This window comes from Lepidochelys olivacea, assembly GCF_965140295.1.
Source record: "Lepidochelys olivacea isolate rLepOli2 genome assembly, chromosome: 20".
Lineage (NCBI taxonomy): Eukaryota > Metazoa > Chordata > Testudines > Cheloniidae > Lepidochelys > Lepidochelys olivacea.
Window position 1 is genome coordinate 16,295,369 of NC_140430.1, and position 18,282 is coordinate 16,313,650.

At 49.7% G+C, this 18,282-nt stretch overlaps 1 protein-coding gene across 1 annotated transcript; it reads right to left on the minus strand.

Annotated features, from left to right (window-relative positions):
• Positions 1-456: 456 nt before the first annotated feature.
• Positions 457-17,441, minus strand: LOC311510455 (adhesion G protein-coupled receptor E3-like; the record flags this gene model as incomplete). Its single annotated transcript, XM_084610119.1, has 12 exons — positions 457-751; positions 1,536-1,640; positions 1,750-1,918; positions 3,969-4,060; positions 5,201-5,267; positions 5,987-6,222; positions 6,937-7,131; positions 13,291-13,461; positions 14,683-14,882; positions 15,733-15,849; positions 16,769-16,917; positions 17,419-17,441. The coding sequence occupies 12 exons, from the start codon at positions 17,439-17,441 to the stop codon at positions 716-718; spliced, it is 1,560 nt and encodes a 519-aa protein (XP_084466245.1). The 3' UTR covers positions 457-715.
• Between the last annotated feature and the right edge of the window lie 841 nt (positions 17,442-18,282).

Below are 18,282 nucleotides of genomic sequence, written 5' to 3' on the forward strand. Positions count from 1 at the left end.
ACTCGTGCATTTCCAAGGGTCCTTCGGGGCCTTGGGAAGCAGACAATAGCCACGAAGCAGTGTGCCTCAGCCATGCCCTCAGCAGCACCTCCACCCCACCAGTCACAACCCCCATGCCAGGGGCTGGGAGCAGGGCTAATGGAGAGATTTTATGCCAGTTCCACAGCAGCCAGGAAGGACTCCTGCCCAGGAGGGCTAATCACAGGGCCATTGCTGCCCACTTTAAAGCCCCTTTACACCTTTAAGCCAGACTGGCATAAAGAGGCTTTAGAACTGGGCCCTAGGTTTCCAGGACAGGCAGAACCTGACAGCAAACCCTCAAACCAAAGAAGCAACCAAGCTCCATAAGCAGGTTATTTTATTATTTACGCATTACAGTGAAACAGCAGAGCTAGCTCACACACACAGCACGCGAGGCCTCTGCAAATCGCCTCCCACCCCCCAAACCCCCCCACATGTTGTGCTTTCCCTAAGAAATAACTGCTCTCTGACCTGGGATCTGGCCCTTTAAATCTGGGAGACACAAGCAGCTAAAGCCCTAGGGTGGCCTTTGAATTCAGTAGGAGTTTTGGATTTGGATTAGAGAGAGGATTTTGTCCAATCCCGCTTCCCCTTCCAGGTTTTGTATGTAGTTGGGATGAAGAACGGCAACTGCCCCACTGGCACAGCAAAGCCGGCTGTATGATAAACATCGTTGGTTGGAGAGATGATTGTTTCATGGAGATGAAGTGGAGGGCTCTCCCCAACTCACCTGCCAGCAAAACAAATATACATTGAGTGCCAATCCCATGGGAAAACTCCAGTCAACTTCAATGGGATCAGGACTGGGTCCTCATTCAGGAATAGTGCAGAGTCTGCAAAAATTCAGCCAGCCTCCACTGAAGTGACATCACGTGCAGGAAAATAACTAAACAAATGTAGACAAAGCCCGCTCCCTTCCCCAACCCATGCACAGGTAAGCCATAAAGTAGCGCTTAATAGAGGCTGCTCTAAATAAACCAGAAATGTGTACTTCCAGACAAAGGTTGTGGCGTCTCATGCTGGGACTGGAGCAGGGAGATTTTCCCAGATATAAGTCTCCACTTTTCACTCCAGACAAAGCTTCTGGATCCTTTCCCAGTAGAAGAGCCAGAGGAAATTCCATCCAGTTCTAACTCTTCGTTGGCCTGGCTCATCTACACTGGGAAGATTTCCACCCAGGTTTTGGTTTGCAAACTTCCCCAATTGGATAATTACCTGAATTTGTATCCCAGCCCATTCCACAGTGAGTGATGCATGGAGCTTGCAAAGAAGCAAAGGAAAGGGAATGTGGAGGTGCGCAAGAAAAGAGGAGTTCTGTGCTGGGTTCTAGGAGACCTGGGATTCCCCCTTGATTTGGATGCAATTGAATTTCACTAAGACTCCCAGTGCCGTTCTCAGATGGGTTAAAACAAGCATGTGTCACTCAGGGGACAAGGCATCTCAGCAGCTCTGACAGACCCAGATGGATGCGACTTTTGGATGCTGATATTGGAACAGAATAGAGGATCTCTTACCACCTTGGTGTTGGTAGCGACAGTGGCCACAGACGGACTAAACGTTTGAGTTGTGGGGCTGGGTTTTCTTGTGCCTTTAATCCATCTCCTGTACTCCTGTCTCACCTGCAGAATAAGGGACATGGTCACTACATCATGTAACTAACACCCTCAGACAGGCCACTGCTAGTCCCGTGAAGTCACTGGGTGGCTGATGACATGCCATGGGCGTTACCTGGCGATTGAGGAGACAGTGCACCAGGAAGATGAAGGCTCCCTGCAGGCTGTTGACAATGTTGAATAAATACGCCATGACCATTTTTGCTGAGCCAACTTGGAAGAGACCAAGACTCCATGTGCAGCCCAGAATGAATAGTTGGGCGATAGCTTTAAAAGTCAGTAGTCTGGATAAAGGCAGACGGAGAGATCCCATTATAACGATCCTCTGGTGAGTGACTGAGTCAGGGGACTGCGGGCAGTGTGGGGCGAAACAGCTGGCACATGCTTTACTGTGACTTAGGGGTACTGTCAAGATGAACACAATGGCAACTTACGCCTATGAATCCAAAATACAATATTGTGCCCAACCATCTCTCCCACACACACACACCTTAACCTCCCACAGGTGGCTCTTCCAAAGCAAATGGTTCAACCTCTCATTACGGTTTTGTTTTGAATCCCTTCACATCAGGCCCTGGCAATGTGACAATCAAGAGGGAACAGGATATTGGGCTCTCGGGAACCCATCTATCTTGGTCCATAGATAGACAGAGGGGTTGCTACAGAGCAACAGCAAGCCACACTTGCCTTCCTCCTCAATGGATGGCACTTTACCTCGACAGTATCCACAGCCACAGGAAAAAGAGATGAGTTTCCTCCCTAAGTAGCACATGGCCCAGCTCTCACTATCAGCACAGACTTGCAGTTCTCCTTACACAGCACTACGCACGGGCAGTAAGACCATGGCTTTCTGAAGCCTCAACATTCTGAACTGGTTCCAAAATCTTTTTCCCCTCTCATGTCTCCACCCAGCACTCCCAGCTGGCGGCCCTGATCTTGTTCCTCCCTAACAAACAGATTTCATGATGAGCTAATTGAAAGACAATTTGCATGCCACAATCTGAATGTGCCACAGGACTTACTGCAAGAGCCTCACTGATCTAGCAGTCTCTTCTGTACCAATACTTCCACTGACTTCAGCAGGCTTCGGAACAGACTGCAACTGTCATCTCAAAATCCATCCAGGGACGAAGATGATACACATGGCAGAAAAGTAATTCCCATGATGATCCTTTTCTGCCGTAGACCTCTCCTCTCTCCTAACCTGACCCTTCCTTTGCCACCCTGGCTGTGGTGTGTCTAATTTAAGGTCCGATCCAGCATACTCTTACTCATGCAAATTGTCCTTATTTTGGCAGATGGTCCCATGGACAACTTTAGAACTCATGAGTAAGGGACTGCTGATGTGAGTTAGGGTTTATCAGCTCCTTGGACAGTGAGACTGTTACTCTCTCATCAAGCAGAAGGTCACCAAGATAACCTGGAAACCCTACAGTGGCATCTGCTCAGCTGTATTCTAGCAGCACTCTCTGGGGAATCCCACAGGAATTCCCATACAGGAGGCTCACTGGACCCTTCTAGTACAGGGGTGGGCAAACTACGGCCCACTAGCCAGATCTGGCTCATCAGGGCTTTCGATCCGGCCTGCGAATTGTCAGCCCTGTGGTGCCGTGGGCCCCGCACCACTCCCAGAAGCAGCCGGCACCACAGCCCTGCAGCCCCTGGGGGAAAGGGAGAGGAGAGGGCTCCGCACGCTGCCCTCGCCTGCCGACACCGCTCCTCTACCCCTGCCCCCCTGCAGCTCCCATTGGCCAGGAACAAGGAACCATGGCCAATGGGAGCTTTGGGGGAAGTACCCGCAGACGAGGGCAGCGCACGGTGCCCTCTGCCCCCTCCCCTCCAGGGGCAGCAGGGACTTGGTGCCGGCCACTTCTGGGAGCAGTGCAGGGCCAGGGCAGGCAGGCAGGGAGCCTGCCTGAGCCCCGCTGCCACCCCGGAGCCACTCCTAGTAAGTGGCGCCGGGCCGGAGCCTGCACCCCGAACCCTTCCTATAACCCAAATCTCAACTCCCTTTCCTGAGCCCCCTCCCGCACTCCGGACCCCTCCCTGCACCCCTGCCCTGAGCCCTTTCCCCCACTCTGCACTCCATCCTGCACCCCAACCCCCTGCCCTGAGCCCCATCGTACACCCCACACCCCTCCTCCACCCCAACCCCTTGCCCTGAGCCCCTTCCTGCACGCCGAATCCCCTCCCACACCCCACACTCCCTCCCGCACCCCAACCTCTGTCCCAGCCCTACTTTCATGGCCCTGCATGCAATTTCCCCACCCAGATGTGGCCCTCGAGCCAAAAAGTTTGCCCATCCCTGTTCTAGTAGATATAGTGCTGTCCTACCTGGTGTCTTTGAGAGTGGACACATCTTCATTAAGGGAGGAGAGTTTGTCTCTCAGGATCCAGAGGGTTACAATAAAAAATGTTAAATTTATCTGTGGAAACAGCGTGAAATATTCCTTGTAAAACATGCTAGCCAAGGCCAGTCTCTCTGCCTGAGGCACAGAACAATCCTATGGGATCAGACTGCTGCAGACCAGTGACTGCTCGTCAAGGTGGGTCATATACCATTCGCTACCAAATCTTGGTCCCAGGCCATGCAGGGAACAGTTGGCAAAGGCAGGGCTGCAATGCATCACATGTGATCATACAGCCAGAGGGCCACATTCTGCTCTTATCTGAATCTGGAGTGACTCCACTGATTCCAGATTTAGAGCTGTGTGATTTGGCCCAAAGCTTCTAGGTCCTGTCTATAGAGGATTCCCTTCAACCTCTGTTTTACTGGCTGGCTGAGAGTCACGTCTGACTGCGAAGTTGGGGTGCAGGACCCTCTGGCTTCCCCAGGACCCCGCCTGGGTGGACTCGCTGTAGGAAGTGCACGGAGGGGCAGAGGATGCTGAATGCTCTGAGGTCACACCCAGGAAGATGGAAGCTGTGTGGGCTGTGTGTCCTGAAGACAGGCTGCTCACAGGAAGGAGACTTCCCCAGAGTCCTGACTGGCTTCGTAGGGAGCAGTTCCAGAGCATCGCCCGGGGACTCCGTGACACCTGCCTCTTCCCACCCCCACCCCACCTCTTCCCACCCAGTTCCACCCCCTCCCCCACCGCGCGTCCTGCACACCACAGAACAGCTGACTGCGGGAGGCGCTGGGATGGAGGGGGAGGAGTTGATCGGCACGGCCGCCGGCAGTGGGGAGCTGGCTGCCAGTGGGTGCTGAGCATCCGCTATTTTTTTCGGTGCCTATGAGCAAGACAGACAAAGGGTGGGAGGAGAAACAGAGGTACAGCGAGGGGAAGCTACTTCCCAAGTTAACACAGCAGGCCAGTGGCAGAGTCAGGTCCCCTGACTCACAACCCAGTGCCCGACCCATTCGCCCGGACTGCCTCCATAGAACGTAGGCTATTCTGTTAGTGGGAAATCCTGCACTGGCCAAAGAGGGAGGAATGAAATGGGATCTTCTTGGACTCTTTCATCTTAAATTCTCTGGGAGATATTCCTCTCTTGGCTCCACAGGACTCCACAGGGTCGCAGAGGAGAGAGGAAAATGGGGCCCTGTGGTTCTGTGAGGTACCCACCAGGATTATGGCACAGACTGGTCCCAGGAAGCTCCAATGAAATCCTCTCTCCAGGCTGAGCCAGCAGCTACAGGCAGGGAGCAAGAAGAAGGTGACTTTAATGGGATTATGACCCTTTTTCAGCACCGTGGGCAGAGAGAGGGTGTCACAGGGCAGCTGGCTCTCAAAAGCAAGATAGATCTCAGCCAGCCTGTGACATGGCCGACTCTCCTGCGGGCTGCAGGCTAACAGCTCTCCCCATCTACCTCAGCACCTCAGCTTTCAGCCACCACTTCCTCTTCCACCTCCTCAAATGACCCTTCCTGGTGGATGGGCGCAGTATTGAGGGAGGGCCAGACATGCAGCGGATGTACATTGGCCTAGCTGCACTGAAGGAAGTGAAGCTACCCTGATTGACACCAGCTGAGGATCTAGCCTGGGGTGTCTAGAACCTGCCATGCCCTGTTTTAGTGGAGTCGCTCACTTGAGAGAGGGGATCCTCAGGGATTTGCCCACAGTAAGAAGGTGCATTTGTTTCCTACCCACCAATGCCACAAACCCAGCCTGGGAGCTGGAAGTCAAGCTGGGATCTTTCTGGCTTGTTCTTCCACATCATCAGTGGGGCGAGGAGTGTAGATGTCTGACAGGTGGGCAACTCAACTACAGCACTCAGGGCAGCCTAGTGTCACAGTCAGCTCCCAGGCAGGGTGAGCAGGGAAATCTAGGTTCAAGTCAGACCTGGGGTGAGCCAAACACCTGCATGGAAGCCAGATCCCAGCTCCCCTTTGGGATGGGCACTGCACTTACTGGTTGGAAGTTCCGTAGCCTCCAGGATTCACCGCTGCAGAAATAGCCACCACCAGGGCTGGGAATCCATAGCCGAACGGGTACATAAATCTCTTCTTGAACCGGCTGGCGCTGGTGTAATTCACGACCTTCAGGTTCCGGACGGTGAGGAAGAGGTGCAGTCCCTCCAGGAACATCCAGGTGAAGCAGGCCAGGAAGAGGTAGTGTAGGAAGCCAGCAATGACAGCACACACCACCTGAGGACAGGACGAGAGAGAGCTCTGGGACACTGCTTCTGGGAAGGGAAACACTGAATTTGGAGGTGGGGGGACTTTTGTGAGGATCATATAGGGCTTTTTATTAACACATGTCTCCAGTTACGGCTCTCTCCCAGAGAAAATACATTCTTCAGTCTACAAGGGCTTGTCTAAGGGCAAGCTGGCTGGCCCTTTCAATCATTCAGAGACCAGGCCGGTCCTGATCTCCACTCAGAAAAGATGGTTTCTGGGGGTTGTAGTTCCCAAATGAATCGTGGAAATTGTTGGATACTGTGAGGAATCCTAGGATAGGGAGCAGGGACATAAACAAGTTTCCGGTCCTCATAATAGGGAGAGACCAGGATGGTGTCGGTTCTCTTCTCTGTATCTGCTTCAAGATATAGGTGCCTTGCATCTGCCCATCAGTGTGGGGGCAGAGAGGACAGGCAGGGGACTGTGACTCTGGAAATCGAGGTTCCTTTGTCTGATGAAGGATGGAGCCCACAAGGGAAAGGGAAGGACTGGTTTCACCCAGAGAGATTTCTTTTGGAGGGGAGTAAATAATTATTTCTTCAGGACTAAAGAGCATGGAATAAATGTTACCATCCAGCTGAGGGTATAAAAAGGTGCTGGAGTGAGGGGAGCGTTAGAAATGCTGACAGAGGATCTGGACACAGCTCAATTTTAAACCAAGAATAAAAGTGGGTAACAGACCTGACTGCGGGTGCGGGTCACCGTGGTGAGGAAGAGCAGGTCGGCCAGGAAGAGGCAGAGGCAGAGCTGCAGGTGGAGGGAGGTGCTGACATTGCGGATGGAGCAGCAAAGGAGGAAGGTGAGGATGGCGAGGAGGAGGCACAGCAGGGAGAAGGTCAGTCCCACGTAGGTGACGACGGTCAGTGGATAACTCTCCTGTAACACAGCAAAGGGAGACTCACCAGTGAGCCCTAAGATGCTGCATGGGAAATAAAGGGAAGTAAGGACACCCCGGGGAATTACAGACCGGTCAGCTTAACTTCCGTATCCGGAAAGATAATGGAGCAAATAATTAAGCAATCAGTTTACAAACACCTAGAAGATAAAAAGGTGATAAATAACAGTCAGCATGGATTTGTCAAGAATAAATCATGTCAAGCCAGCCTAACAGCTTTCTTTGACAGGGTAACAAGCCTTGTGGATGGTGGTGACAAGGTAGATGTGGTATTTCTTGACTTTAGCAAGGGCTCGTCTACACTGGCAATGCTAAAGTGCTGCCATCGCAGCGCTTTACCGCGGCTTGTGTAGTCGCAGCAGAGCGCTGGGAGAGAGTTCTCCCAGCACTTTAAAAAACCCACCTCCACGAGAGGCGTAGCTACCTGGTGCACTGCTTCACTGGCGCTTTATAGCGCTGAAACTTGCTGTGTTCCAGGGGGTGTTTTTTCACACCCCTGAGCAAGAAAGTTTCAGTGCCATAAATTGCCAGTGTAGACAAGCTCTAAGGCTTCTGAGACTTCCCATAAACAAACTAGGCAAATACAACCTAGATGGAGACACTTTTAGGTGGGTGCATAACTGGTTGGAAAATCGTTCCCAGAGATTAGTTATCCGTGGTTCACAGTCAAGCTGTGGGTGGGGGGAGAAGGATGAGGCAGCAAGGATACTGAGCCACCTGGCCCGCCTCACGGAGATGGAGAGTCACAGTTCCCCACAGAGACCCCCATACCCTCTCCCTACGCAGAATGTGCGCGTGACGTTGCACTCCATAATGTTTTATGAAAATATGCTTATGAGTGTAACTATGATGTTTCTGAAATATGCTTTACGCAAAAGGTCTCTTGTAAGGTATCATTACAAAGCTTAGGATCTACTGAGTGTGTTCATCCCATTTGTTTGCATGTATTATTTCTATGTTTGGAGTTAGGAGAATAAGATATAAACTTGTATCACTGATGTACACATGTTAAGTGGAAGCCATTAAGGGTGCTTCAGAAGCAATCACCTGTAAATGGCTCTGTTTACTTGCAAACCTTCCGGTACCTGCAGGCCAGCCCTGGAGGAATGGAGACTAGGGGGTCTCACAGGACATGTGACCATGTCACATGATACTGGAATCCATCTTAAATCTGGTACTTTCCCAGATTTAATCTGGTACTTTCCCAAGGTAGCTCCCCAGCCCACCTCTTCTGCCTGTGGCTCCGCCCATACTTCACCCCTGCTCCACCCCAGGCCCCGCCCCCACTCTGTCCAGGCCCCGACCCTCCCCACTGTCTCCCTCCTCTCTTCCCTTCCACTCCCTGCTCATCCCCTTCCAGCCAAATCCCTGAATCCAAATGAAGCAAATGACATTAGAAAGAAATTGCAGAAGATGGGGAGGGGGGGTTCAAAAGAAAATGGAGCATGTTTTCCACTGCATGCCAGAAGGTGAAGACTGGACATGCAGAAGGTACCTAATTAAAAGCACTAAATTTAGGAATAAAAAATGTCAGTCTCAACTATTTTGATATACCCTGAAGTTTGTCAGAGATTTATTTGAAAAAACTTTGTAGTAAGGGCAAGTCAGCTGTCCTGCCGAATACAACATTAAATATTATGGAATACATGATGCAGCTCTTCTCTGTTTTATATTTTCTTAATCAGTATTTCTACACTCGTTTTATTTTTTAAATGTACTCTTAAGCCTTCATAAAGTAATCATTCCAGATGACTACATATTTAACTCACTGAAACAAAGATATTATTTTAAATTAATCAGTCACAGAGGTTTAGTGTGTTCATAACAATGTTCATTGCTTTTAGAGAAAGGGAAAACTAATTTACTTTGTGTGATCTCCATAACAACAGACACATTTATAAAATTTCACCAACTTTAAAAAATATGTTTCCAAAGATTTTAGGCATAACAAAGGATTTTATATCTTACTAAGGTACTGATTTCGCTGGATGGTTCTCTTAAAACTAGTTCATCAAATAGTCAGAAGTAAAGAAAGGGAAACTCGTTTGTCCAGCTATTTGGAAGGAAGGGGGTGTTGTCCCTTTAAGAGCTAGCCTCTCTTCAATGAGGGGTGGGGGAGAAAGGGATAGACAGGAAGACTTTGGAAGTAAGTTTTTTGTACTATAGTAATTCAAATTAAAATGTGTATTTTAGATAAGAGTGGTTGTTTGAAGGATTTATTTAAAAAACTAGATGTCTGATGATCCAAGCATTTAAAGCTAAAGATGAATACTCCGATTGTGGATCTTAAAATCTATGCAAGGATTCTTTAGAGATGTGATTTTATGATCTTCAGCAATCTTGTAATGAAATACTTTTAAAGCACATTTTAAACTAAGGTCCTGTAGACTAATATGTTCTGAGTAAATATTACAGTAATGCACAACTGTTTTTGTCAGTAAATTCAGAAACTGACAGTATATACCTAGGGGTTGGCAAATGCCTGTTAAATGGCTTCATTACCACTTGAATGGCTCTTTAACAGTTTCAGTGTTGTGCTAATAGGTCTGGCAGACTGGAGGCTTTCACTTTTAAGTTACTGGATCCCCTCCAGAGTAGAGTCACCAGGCTGCAGCAGCTAGCTGTGTGAGCCTGCAGGAAGAGTCAGAACAGGGATAGGAAGAGGCAGAAGGGTGGACACTAAGCCCCAGCAGTGCCCCAAATTTTCAGGTGCCCTACACAGCCACATATGCAGCTACGTATGCCTAAGGACGGCCCTGAGTGGATCACAGAATAAATATGAGTGAACAGTGTAACGCTGTTGCAAAAAAAGCAAACATCATTCTGGGATGCATTAGCAGGAGTATTGTAAGCAAGACATGAGAAGTAATTGTTCCGCTCTATTCCGCGCTGATTAGGCCTCAACTGGAAAATTGTGTCCAGTTCTGGGCGCCACCTTTCAGGAAAGATGTGGATAAATCGGAGAAAGTCCAGAGAACAGCCACAAAAATGATTAAAGGTCTAGAAAACGTGACCTATGCATGAAGAGTGAAAACAATGGGTTTGTCCAGTCTGGAGAAGAGAAGACTGAGAGGGGACATAATAACAGTTTTCAAATACATAAAAGTTTGTTACTAGGAGGAGAGAGAAAAATTGTTCTTAACCTCTGAGGATAGGACAAGAAGCAATGGGCTTAAATTGCAGCAAGGGCGGTTTAGGTTGGACATTAGGAAAAACTTCCTAACTGTCAGGGTGGTTAAGCACTGGAATAAAGTGCTTAGGGAGGTTGTGGAATCTCCATCATTATTTTTAAGAGCAGGTTGGACTAACAGCTGTCAGGGATGGTCTAGAAAATACTTAGTCCTGCCTTGAGTGCAGGGGAATGGACTAAATAACTTCTTGAGGTCCCTTCCAGTTCTATGATTCTATGGAATATGGGTGACCATTTATATGTGTAACAATATTACAAAATTTCAGTGAATCTTACCTTACCATGTAAGGTATTAGTCGAAAAGTTACGATTTGTAAGTATGAACATCTTGTTTATATGTATGTATCATCTTTGCATCGTGAGTTATAAATGTGTGATATGTCTGTGCTGTGTTTCTGGGTGACACCCCCAGACAGATTGGCATCAGCACTATCCAGTTTGTTTGATGGCCCATCAAGGGTAATCAGCTATATCTGTTGGGTCGCCCTCAAAGCTATATAAGTAGGATAGAATTATAATTATGTAGTAGTAGAAATAAAGATAGACAAAAGAGTATATAGGTATTGTAAAAAGGTATAAACATCAGTTCCGTGCCGTTGAATTTCACTCTGTAACAAATGCAAGGCCAAAGCGCTAATTATTTCAGGCTGATACAGGACAAAGAGTCTGTGCTGGAAAGTGATAAGAACTTTGAGGAAACAAACGCTGTTCTTTAAAACAACACCCTGATGCTCTTCCCCCGCAGGGACTCCTTGTCATGCCTATGTAAATCTTGGTATCCAAAGAGGGAAAAATAGATAGTGGGATAAAACTTGTTAAATGAATCAAGAGTCATAGATTGTGTTGTTAAGTAAAAGAATGAATGATGAGTGCATGGAATTGAGAGCCTGAAGCAGGGAAATAATTGGTTAATAAATGGTGCCAGCCTAATCCTAAGAATTTCAACCTTGATATCCGTGGGCCGAAGAATATGCAAAGTGGAGATAACCGGGTGACCCCTGGAGGGCGAACCGGAATCCACCCAAAACGCATCAAGGAAGAGCAAGAAGATAACACCTAGCCATCATGGAGCCGTCATGGATGTACCACCTGCTGATTGAGCTGATTGATGGTCATCTCAATTGTAAATTCAGCATGATGAAGCATCTTCCATAGACTTGTATTGAACCAGAGACCTATAAAAATTGGGTCCAGGGACTGTGTTCTTTGAGTCTGGTTCTACGACCACCCTCCAGGAGCATCGGATGCGCATCTGACAATGACTCGGCTCCACTCTCGTGTCCAGGCCACCTGGCCAGTGACTTGGCAAGAGCAACATCTAGGCTGGTAACTATAACAACCTTTATGTAGAACCTGTGTGTGAATGTCTGTGTGTGTGACTGGATCTATATAGGTTTCAGAGTAACAGCCGTGCTAGTCTGTATTCGCAAAAAGAAAAGGAGTACTTGTGGCACCTTAGGGAATAACTAATTTATTTGAGCATGAGCTTTCGTGAAAGCTCATGCTCAAATAAATTGGTTAGTCTCTAAGGTGCCACAAGTACTCCTTTTCTTTTTGGATCTATATAGAAATTGCATATAGGAATATTTTGTTGTATTTACAATAAACGTGGCAATTTGCCTTGTCCCTCTTACAAGATCCTGTTGGTATCATTTTTATGGCGAGGAAACTCCAGAGGGTCCGAAGACCCTGCTGACCAAGTCCTCTACCTCCCTCCCAGTGCCTTCTGCATGCCGGAGAACAGCTGTTCAGCAGCATGCAGGAGGCACTGGGAGGGAGGGGAAGGAGTGGGCATGGGGGGCGCTCGGGGGAGGGGGCAGAAAGACACAGGGAAGAGGAGGAGCAGGGGTGGACCAGGGGCGGGAAGATGTGGGTGGGGCCTTAGGGGAATAGATGGAATGGGGGTGGGGCCTTGAGCTGAGCAGGGGGTTGGGGGTCTGCGAAAAATTTTAAATCAAAATGGGGGTCCTCAGGTTCCTCAAGTTTGAGAATCGCTGAGCTCTAGAATGAACGCATTGAGAGAAGCCAGGGGCTATGCCCAAGAGTCAGTAGGACATGTAGGAACATGCCTATGAACAGGAGACTCCAAGTACCTTTCCATGCCCATGTGCTGTGATCTTCTCTTTGGGACAGAGGAAGTACAAGCCACATGGAAAAGGATAGAAAAAGGCAGCTGCATCACCACTATTTTGTCTTCAATCCTGCTTCTCACCTCTGGAGTAACTTCTCGACAAACTGAAGCTTTGAACAAAGGTCAGACAGACCCATCTAAGCTTTGGATGTGTTCCAGAGGGACTTTACAAGCCAGCAAACTCACCAACGCTGCTAAGAACCTGATATATGGACCTTGAAGTCATATGTATCGGATTGCTTTGATCATTTAACAACTCTCTTCTCTTTCTTTTCTTTTTATTTATAACAAAAACCTTTAGTTTTAGATACTAAAGGATTGACTGGCAGCATGGTATTTTGGGTAAGAGCCAAACTAATATTGACCTGGCAATGTGGCTGCCCCATGGGAGATCAGAAGAACATTTTGTTAACTGAATAGAGCTTTTAAGTAACTTCTCATTTTACAGGCCCTATCTGCTGATTGGGAGCCAGAGACTGGAATGCAATAAAGGGGGCTGTGTGATTTCTTTTTTTCAGCTTCTCAATAACCAGTGTTGGGGATCTGGAGCACAGATTGTGACTGGTTGGTGATTCTAACTACAGTGTTAACCAGCAGTTTTGGGGAAATCTGCTCTCCTTTTTGCAGCCTGCCGTGACCTTGGCATTTTCAGTGTGGGCTACTCTAGGCACCTCAGATCAAAACCCCACCCATCCTGTATAGCCACAGATTATACCCTGAGGTTCCTACTCAGCGGTCATTCAGACAAAATTCCCACTGATTTTATCCAAGTAGGAGCTCAGAGTTCAGCCCTTTGATCTGAGTCTGACACTGAGATACCTCCACTCTGGTGGGACCCATCAGGAGTGCGAAGCTGGAGAGATGGTCACAGCTGCAGATGGTGTGAGTGCTGTTCGTCTGGAGATTTTTGCAGCCATCCTCAGCCCAGGTGCCTTTCCCAGGGATGAATTTCCAGTGAACGCAGAGAGCCTCTTCCTCCTCTTTCTTTGCCTGGAAACCAAAACACCCCATCATCATCCTCACTGGGTCATGGGGAGAATACTGTTTCTTTTCTCACACGTTTCTAATAGACAATAATAAACCTGAAGTCACCAACGGCTTCATGACTCTCATTGTGCTGCACGTAAAAGCCATTTGGGACTTCCCATTGGCAGTGGAAATACAAGCGAGATCCTCCCGCTCCAATAGCACAAGTCCCTGACCCCAGAGCTAAAGTGGTAATTCCCTTAACTCTGGGCACTGTGGGGTCTATGACACACAATTGTGAAGTTTTGATTTGAGCCGTTAAAAGGCATTCACACACCCGCCCACATATACCCACATGCACTCTAGCAAGTTCATTACTTTGTCAAAGACGGCACCATCTCATGCCGTTTCCCTGTCTATAGGGCAGAGGTCCCCAAACTGTGGGGTGCGCCCCCCTTTGGAGGGACATGACAGGTCCTGGGTCAGCCCCCATGGGGGGCAGAGAGGGAGCACCACCCAGCCCCTCCCCACCCTGAGCTCTGCTCTGGTCCCACCAGTAGTCGCATCCCTGACTTCCAGCCCCAGGTCTGGCACCGTCCCCAGCTTCAGCATGGCTCCTCTCCGAGCCCCAGCCTCTTGCAGCTCCATTCCCGGCCCAGGCTGGGGGAAGGGGCGGGGCTGGGAGTGGAGCCGCACCTCGCCATGGACTCAGCTGCTGGCCCCCACCGCAGCCTGGCTCCTGCTCCATTCCTGCTCCCAGCCTCAGCTCCCGGCCACGGCTCTGGCCCTGCTTCCAGACCCAGACCCACCACCAGCTGCAGTCCCAGCCTTGGCCCCCTTACCCCCGTCTGTGTCCCTTGCTCCTGCCCCCGAGCCATGGCCCCGCTCCCGGCCCTGGCTCAGGGGGAGGGCTGTGAATGGGGTCGGGGGGGTGCGACCCTCAAAACTTTGGGGACCACTGCTATAGGGAATTGCCTTCCATTTATTCCTGCTCTAAGGGGTGAGCCAGGCACAATTGTTATTCCTGAGCATTTTACATGATTAATCGTAACCCAGTCAGGCCTGGAGTGAAAGCTATGTAATGTCCTCCCCAGCGTCAGGACTGAAGAACCTCCCTCTCTTTCTCAGATAACTGTTTCTCAGTCCAGAAAGGCAGCAGAACTCAAATGCGCTGCAGGACACGCACCTTTCAAGTGACCAGCTGGAGTCCCGGGCACACAGCAAAGTAAAAGGATCTACACTCACCTGTCTATGGCGCAGGGTGAAATTCACAGGTTTGGAGAGGTTCATGGGCCTCCCATCTCCGATAGCCCCACTCACCACCCTGGAATTCAGGTGAAAATTCCTCAATTTCTCATCAGCCATTAGATTTCCCTCATCAAGTAATGTCGTGTTAATGATGCAGTCCAGGGTGGAGTAAGAAATAAAAGCAACAGCCCAAGGATCTGAAAACATGAAATGATGCCTCATCATAGAGACAGGGACACTGAGACAAAGAAAGTGCAAGCCAGGTGCCAAAGGTCACAGCGAGTCTGGGGCAGAGCTGGGAAAAGAACCCAGAAGTCCTGGCTAGCATTTTGAGCTTTAACCACTCAAATATGTTGCCTCCTCCCTCTTCTTCCACAGAAGCACTTCTGTGTTGGAAACATCTGGCGTGCACTATGGGAGTGTGATTCCTAAAGTGCACGAATGTACATTAAAGCACACTAGGGAACCTTTAGTGCACACTAATAGGGTCTATATGGACCAATTAATGCACGGTTAGTTAGTGCTCTTTAGAAATTGTATCCCCATACTGCACATTATCCAGCTCGGTACACAGCCCTAGGTGAAAGGCACTGAGGTGAAGCCATAGTTTTTCTTGGTTAGGAGAGGCAGAGGGGTTTGGTTAGTGAGGAGCTTTCCCTGGGGCTAAAGAATTAAGAACCAGTCCTGGTTCCATTCCAGGAAGTCACACACGTCAACCTGGGGCCCAGCTGGGCTCATCCTCAGGACATCATGTGTTGGGCCAACGGATCTCTGATCTTTCCATTCTCTGGACCAATTCATATGCCCATCAAAGCTTCTCTCTCCTCTCTGCCCCACATGGGTTGGTTTTCATGCTGAGGGACAGCCAGGAATGAAGGGCTCTGCACAGCTCAACGGCCTGAGAAACACTGGCTCAGCCAACAAGGTCCACACTAGTGTCAGGATAACAAAGGCAAGCAAGCCAGCGTGGGGCGAGAGGAAGGGGAGAACTAGGGCCGGGGTTTGGTGTCTAAAGGGGTGAGTGCCTGGGAAGCACCAGGATGGTACCTTCTGTGGCTGCTCTGGTGACGGCATTGCAGTGAATGTCCATTGTCTCCTCCTGACCTCTCAGCCTGAAGACCTCATCACAGCGACTTGCAGCTTGGACGAGGAGAGTCTCAATAGCTGTGGAGTGAAATGGCAACGCCTCTTGCTGCAAAAGTAAGGCAGGTTTGGAGCTCCACTATCTCAGAATCCCACCACCCCTCCCCCTTCCTCCTCATCTGCATCTCTCTGTGTTTCCCTGAGCCCCTCTGGCTGACCTTCTGTGATCCATCATGCCTGCGCCCCCATGAAGATGCCACTGTGCCAAGAGGCAGAAGGCAACTTCTCCCTGCTGCCTCACCTCTGCGCTTTAGCAGGGGAAGCAGCAAGAAGGGGTATTGCTGGGGTAGGGAGTGAAAGGAGGAATTAATGGCAGCTGCCTGTGGCGACAGGAGATTGGCATTGCTTTTAAACCCCTCTCAGGCAGCTGCCATTGCTGAAAGCCCCAGGGCTGGGTTTATGGGTGGTGGGTAGCATAAGCCAGGGAAGGCTGTGCCTCCCTAAACAGCCTGGCATGGCCCCGCCCATGCTTTGCCCCCAGGCTCCCTCCTGCCTGCTTCCAGTTCCCTTCCGACTCTTCCATGGCTGAGAGGCTGGGGCAGGCAGGCTGGGGCAGGCAGGTGCTCACAAGGCCCAGGGCTGGGGGCGCTGGGGCTGGGGCCATGCCACGTCACGCTGTCTGCCCATCTGCCCGGCGCTAGAGTTGGGGACGCTCCAGGTCTGGGGTAGTGCGGGGTGCGAGGCAGGTTTCTCTGGGCTCTAGTGGAAGATGGGGGATGGAAGAGGAGGGGATGGGCCTTGGGCAGAGAGGGAGGGGCCTGGGGCTAGTTTCTCTCAATGGTTAACGTCTCTCAGTGGCTCATTCACCTGCTGCCCAGGGCTGGGTTTTAAACCCTGAGGGAGGGGCAGTGAGGCTGCAGTGGTGTTCTGGTCTGAAAAGAGTATAACCCCCATCTCACAGCTGCCATGAGGTGATGTGGGAGCCTCTCATCCTCCTCACCCATAAACTCTGTTGTCACGTTCTGGGTCTTAGTCTCCGGAGACCGCAAAGCAACCGTTAGTGCAGCCAATTCCACACTCTGCAGGAGGAAGGTCACGGCGGAGGCCACCTCCCACTTGCTCTTGCTCCCACCAGTACTGAAGATGGAGCTATTCAGCAAGGAACCAAAGGGGAGAGCAACTTCCTGGGTTAGGGAAAGGAAACACCCTGAGAAGGACGGAGGATTTCAGTGGTTCATGAGCCACATTCTTCAGACTCCCAGGGGAACAATGACCCTCTTAGGGACATACGGGTTCATAGTGACCTTCCCACTCAGAGGGACTGCAGCTTTCTCAAAGAGGGAGCCCTTTACTGAGCGAGTGAGGCTACTGAGGCTTGCTCAGGACTTCACAGTAACCTGAAGCCAGGGTATGTCTAACACCGTGTGTCATTCGCTCCTCACCCCTGGTCCCTTCAGTGTAGGTGCCAGAGAACATTACAACCAATCAGCAGACATCTCCGTTCTCTCTGTGTTGCCCCCAGAAGCAATTTGGATCTTCCTAGGACCAGTGGGGACAGAACCCAGATCCCCTGCCACTTCATGCACATGCGCACACACACCCCTTTTCTGAAGAGCAGCTACAATTTCCCCCAAAGTGAGAGGGCTATACCAATGCGCAGGGCATTTAGCCATGGAGCGCCCACCCACGTAGGGGCAGAACCTCTAACCTCCAGTGATGCTGCTCTGTCCTCTGCACACATGGTCTCCAAATTCACTAAGGTTGAATTCATGAAGGAGCAAAATTCACTGGTGCTGCCCTGCAGAACCATCAGAGGAAATGGGTTATTTCTACAAGCATGGAAAGGCCACCCAAAATTAAGGTAAATGGTTCCTCATCGTGATCTTGCTTTGACCTATGGTTGGCTGGCTGTCCCACTACAATGCCCACAGATTAAGACATGTTAAGGCTAAGTGTGCTGAAGCCCACAGACGTGCTGATATTTCACATAGTATTGAAGGTTGAATTTTCAAAAGCACTTTGTGTTGGACTGATTCTGCTCCCACTGAAGTCAGTGGTAAACCTTGGATAAGCAGAGAATCCTCAGGCTCAAAGTTTTCTGTGTACTCTTTGTGAAAACCCTCAAAGCCCAAATAAACCCCTTACACGTACCAGCTGAAAGATATCTTTGCACATCTTCAACAGCTCTTTTATCTGTTGAGTCTCAGTCTGGCATTTAAAGGTAACATCTAGCAACAGAAAGAGAGACACGGACAATTACATCAAGTCAATATCTGCAGTTTTCAAAAGTGTCTCATGATTTCAGACATCTTAAAAGGGCCCTGACTTTCAAAAGTGCTGAGCACTCACCCTTTAAGGTGTCAGGTTAGGCAACCAAAATCACAAGGCGATTTTGAAAATCTTGGCCAAAGTGACACACCTAAGACCACACTCACACGGACTCTATGACGGAGCTGGAAATGGAAGCTGGATCAATTGCGTCCCAGCCTAACATTTTAGCCACAAAGGCCATCC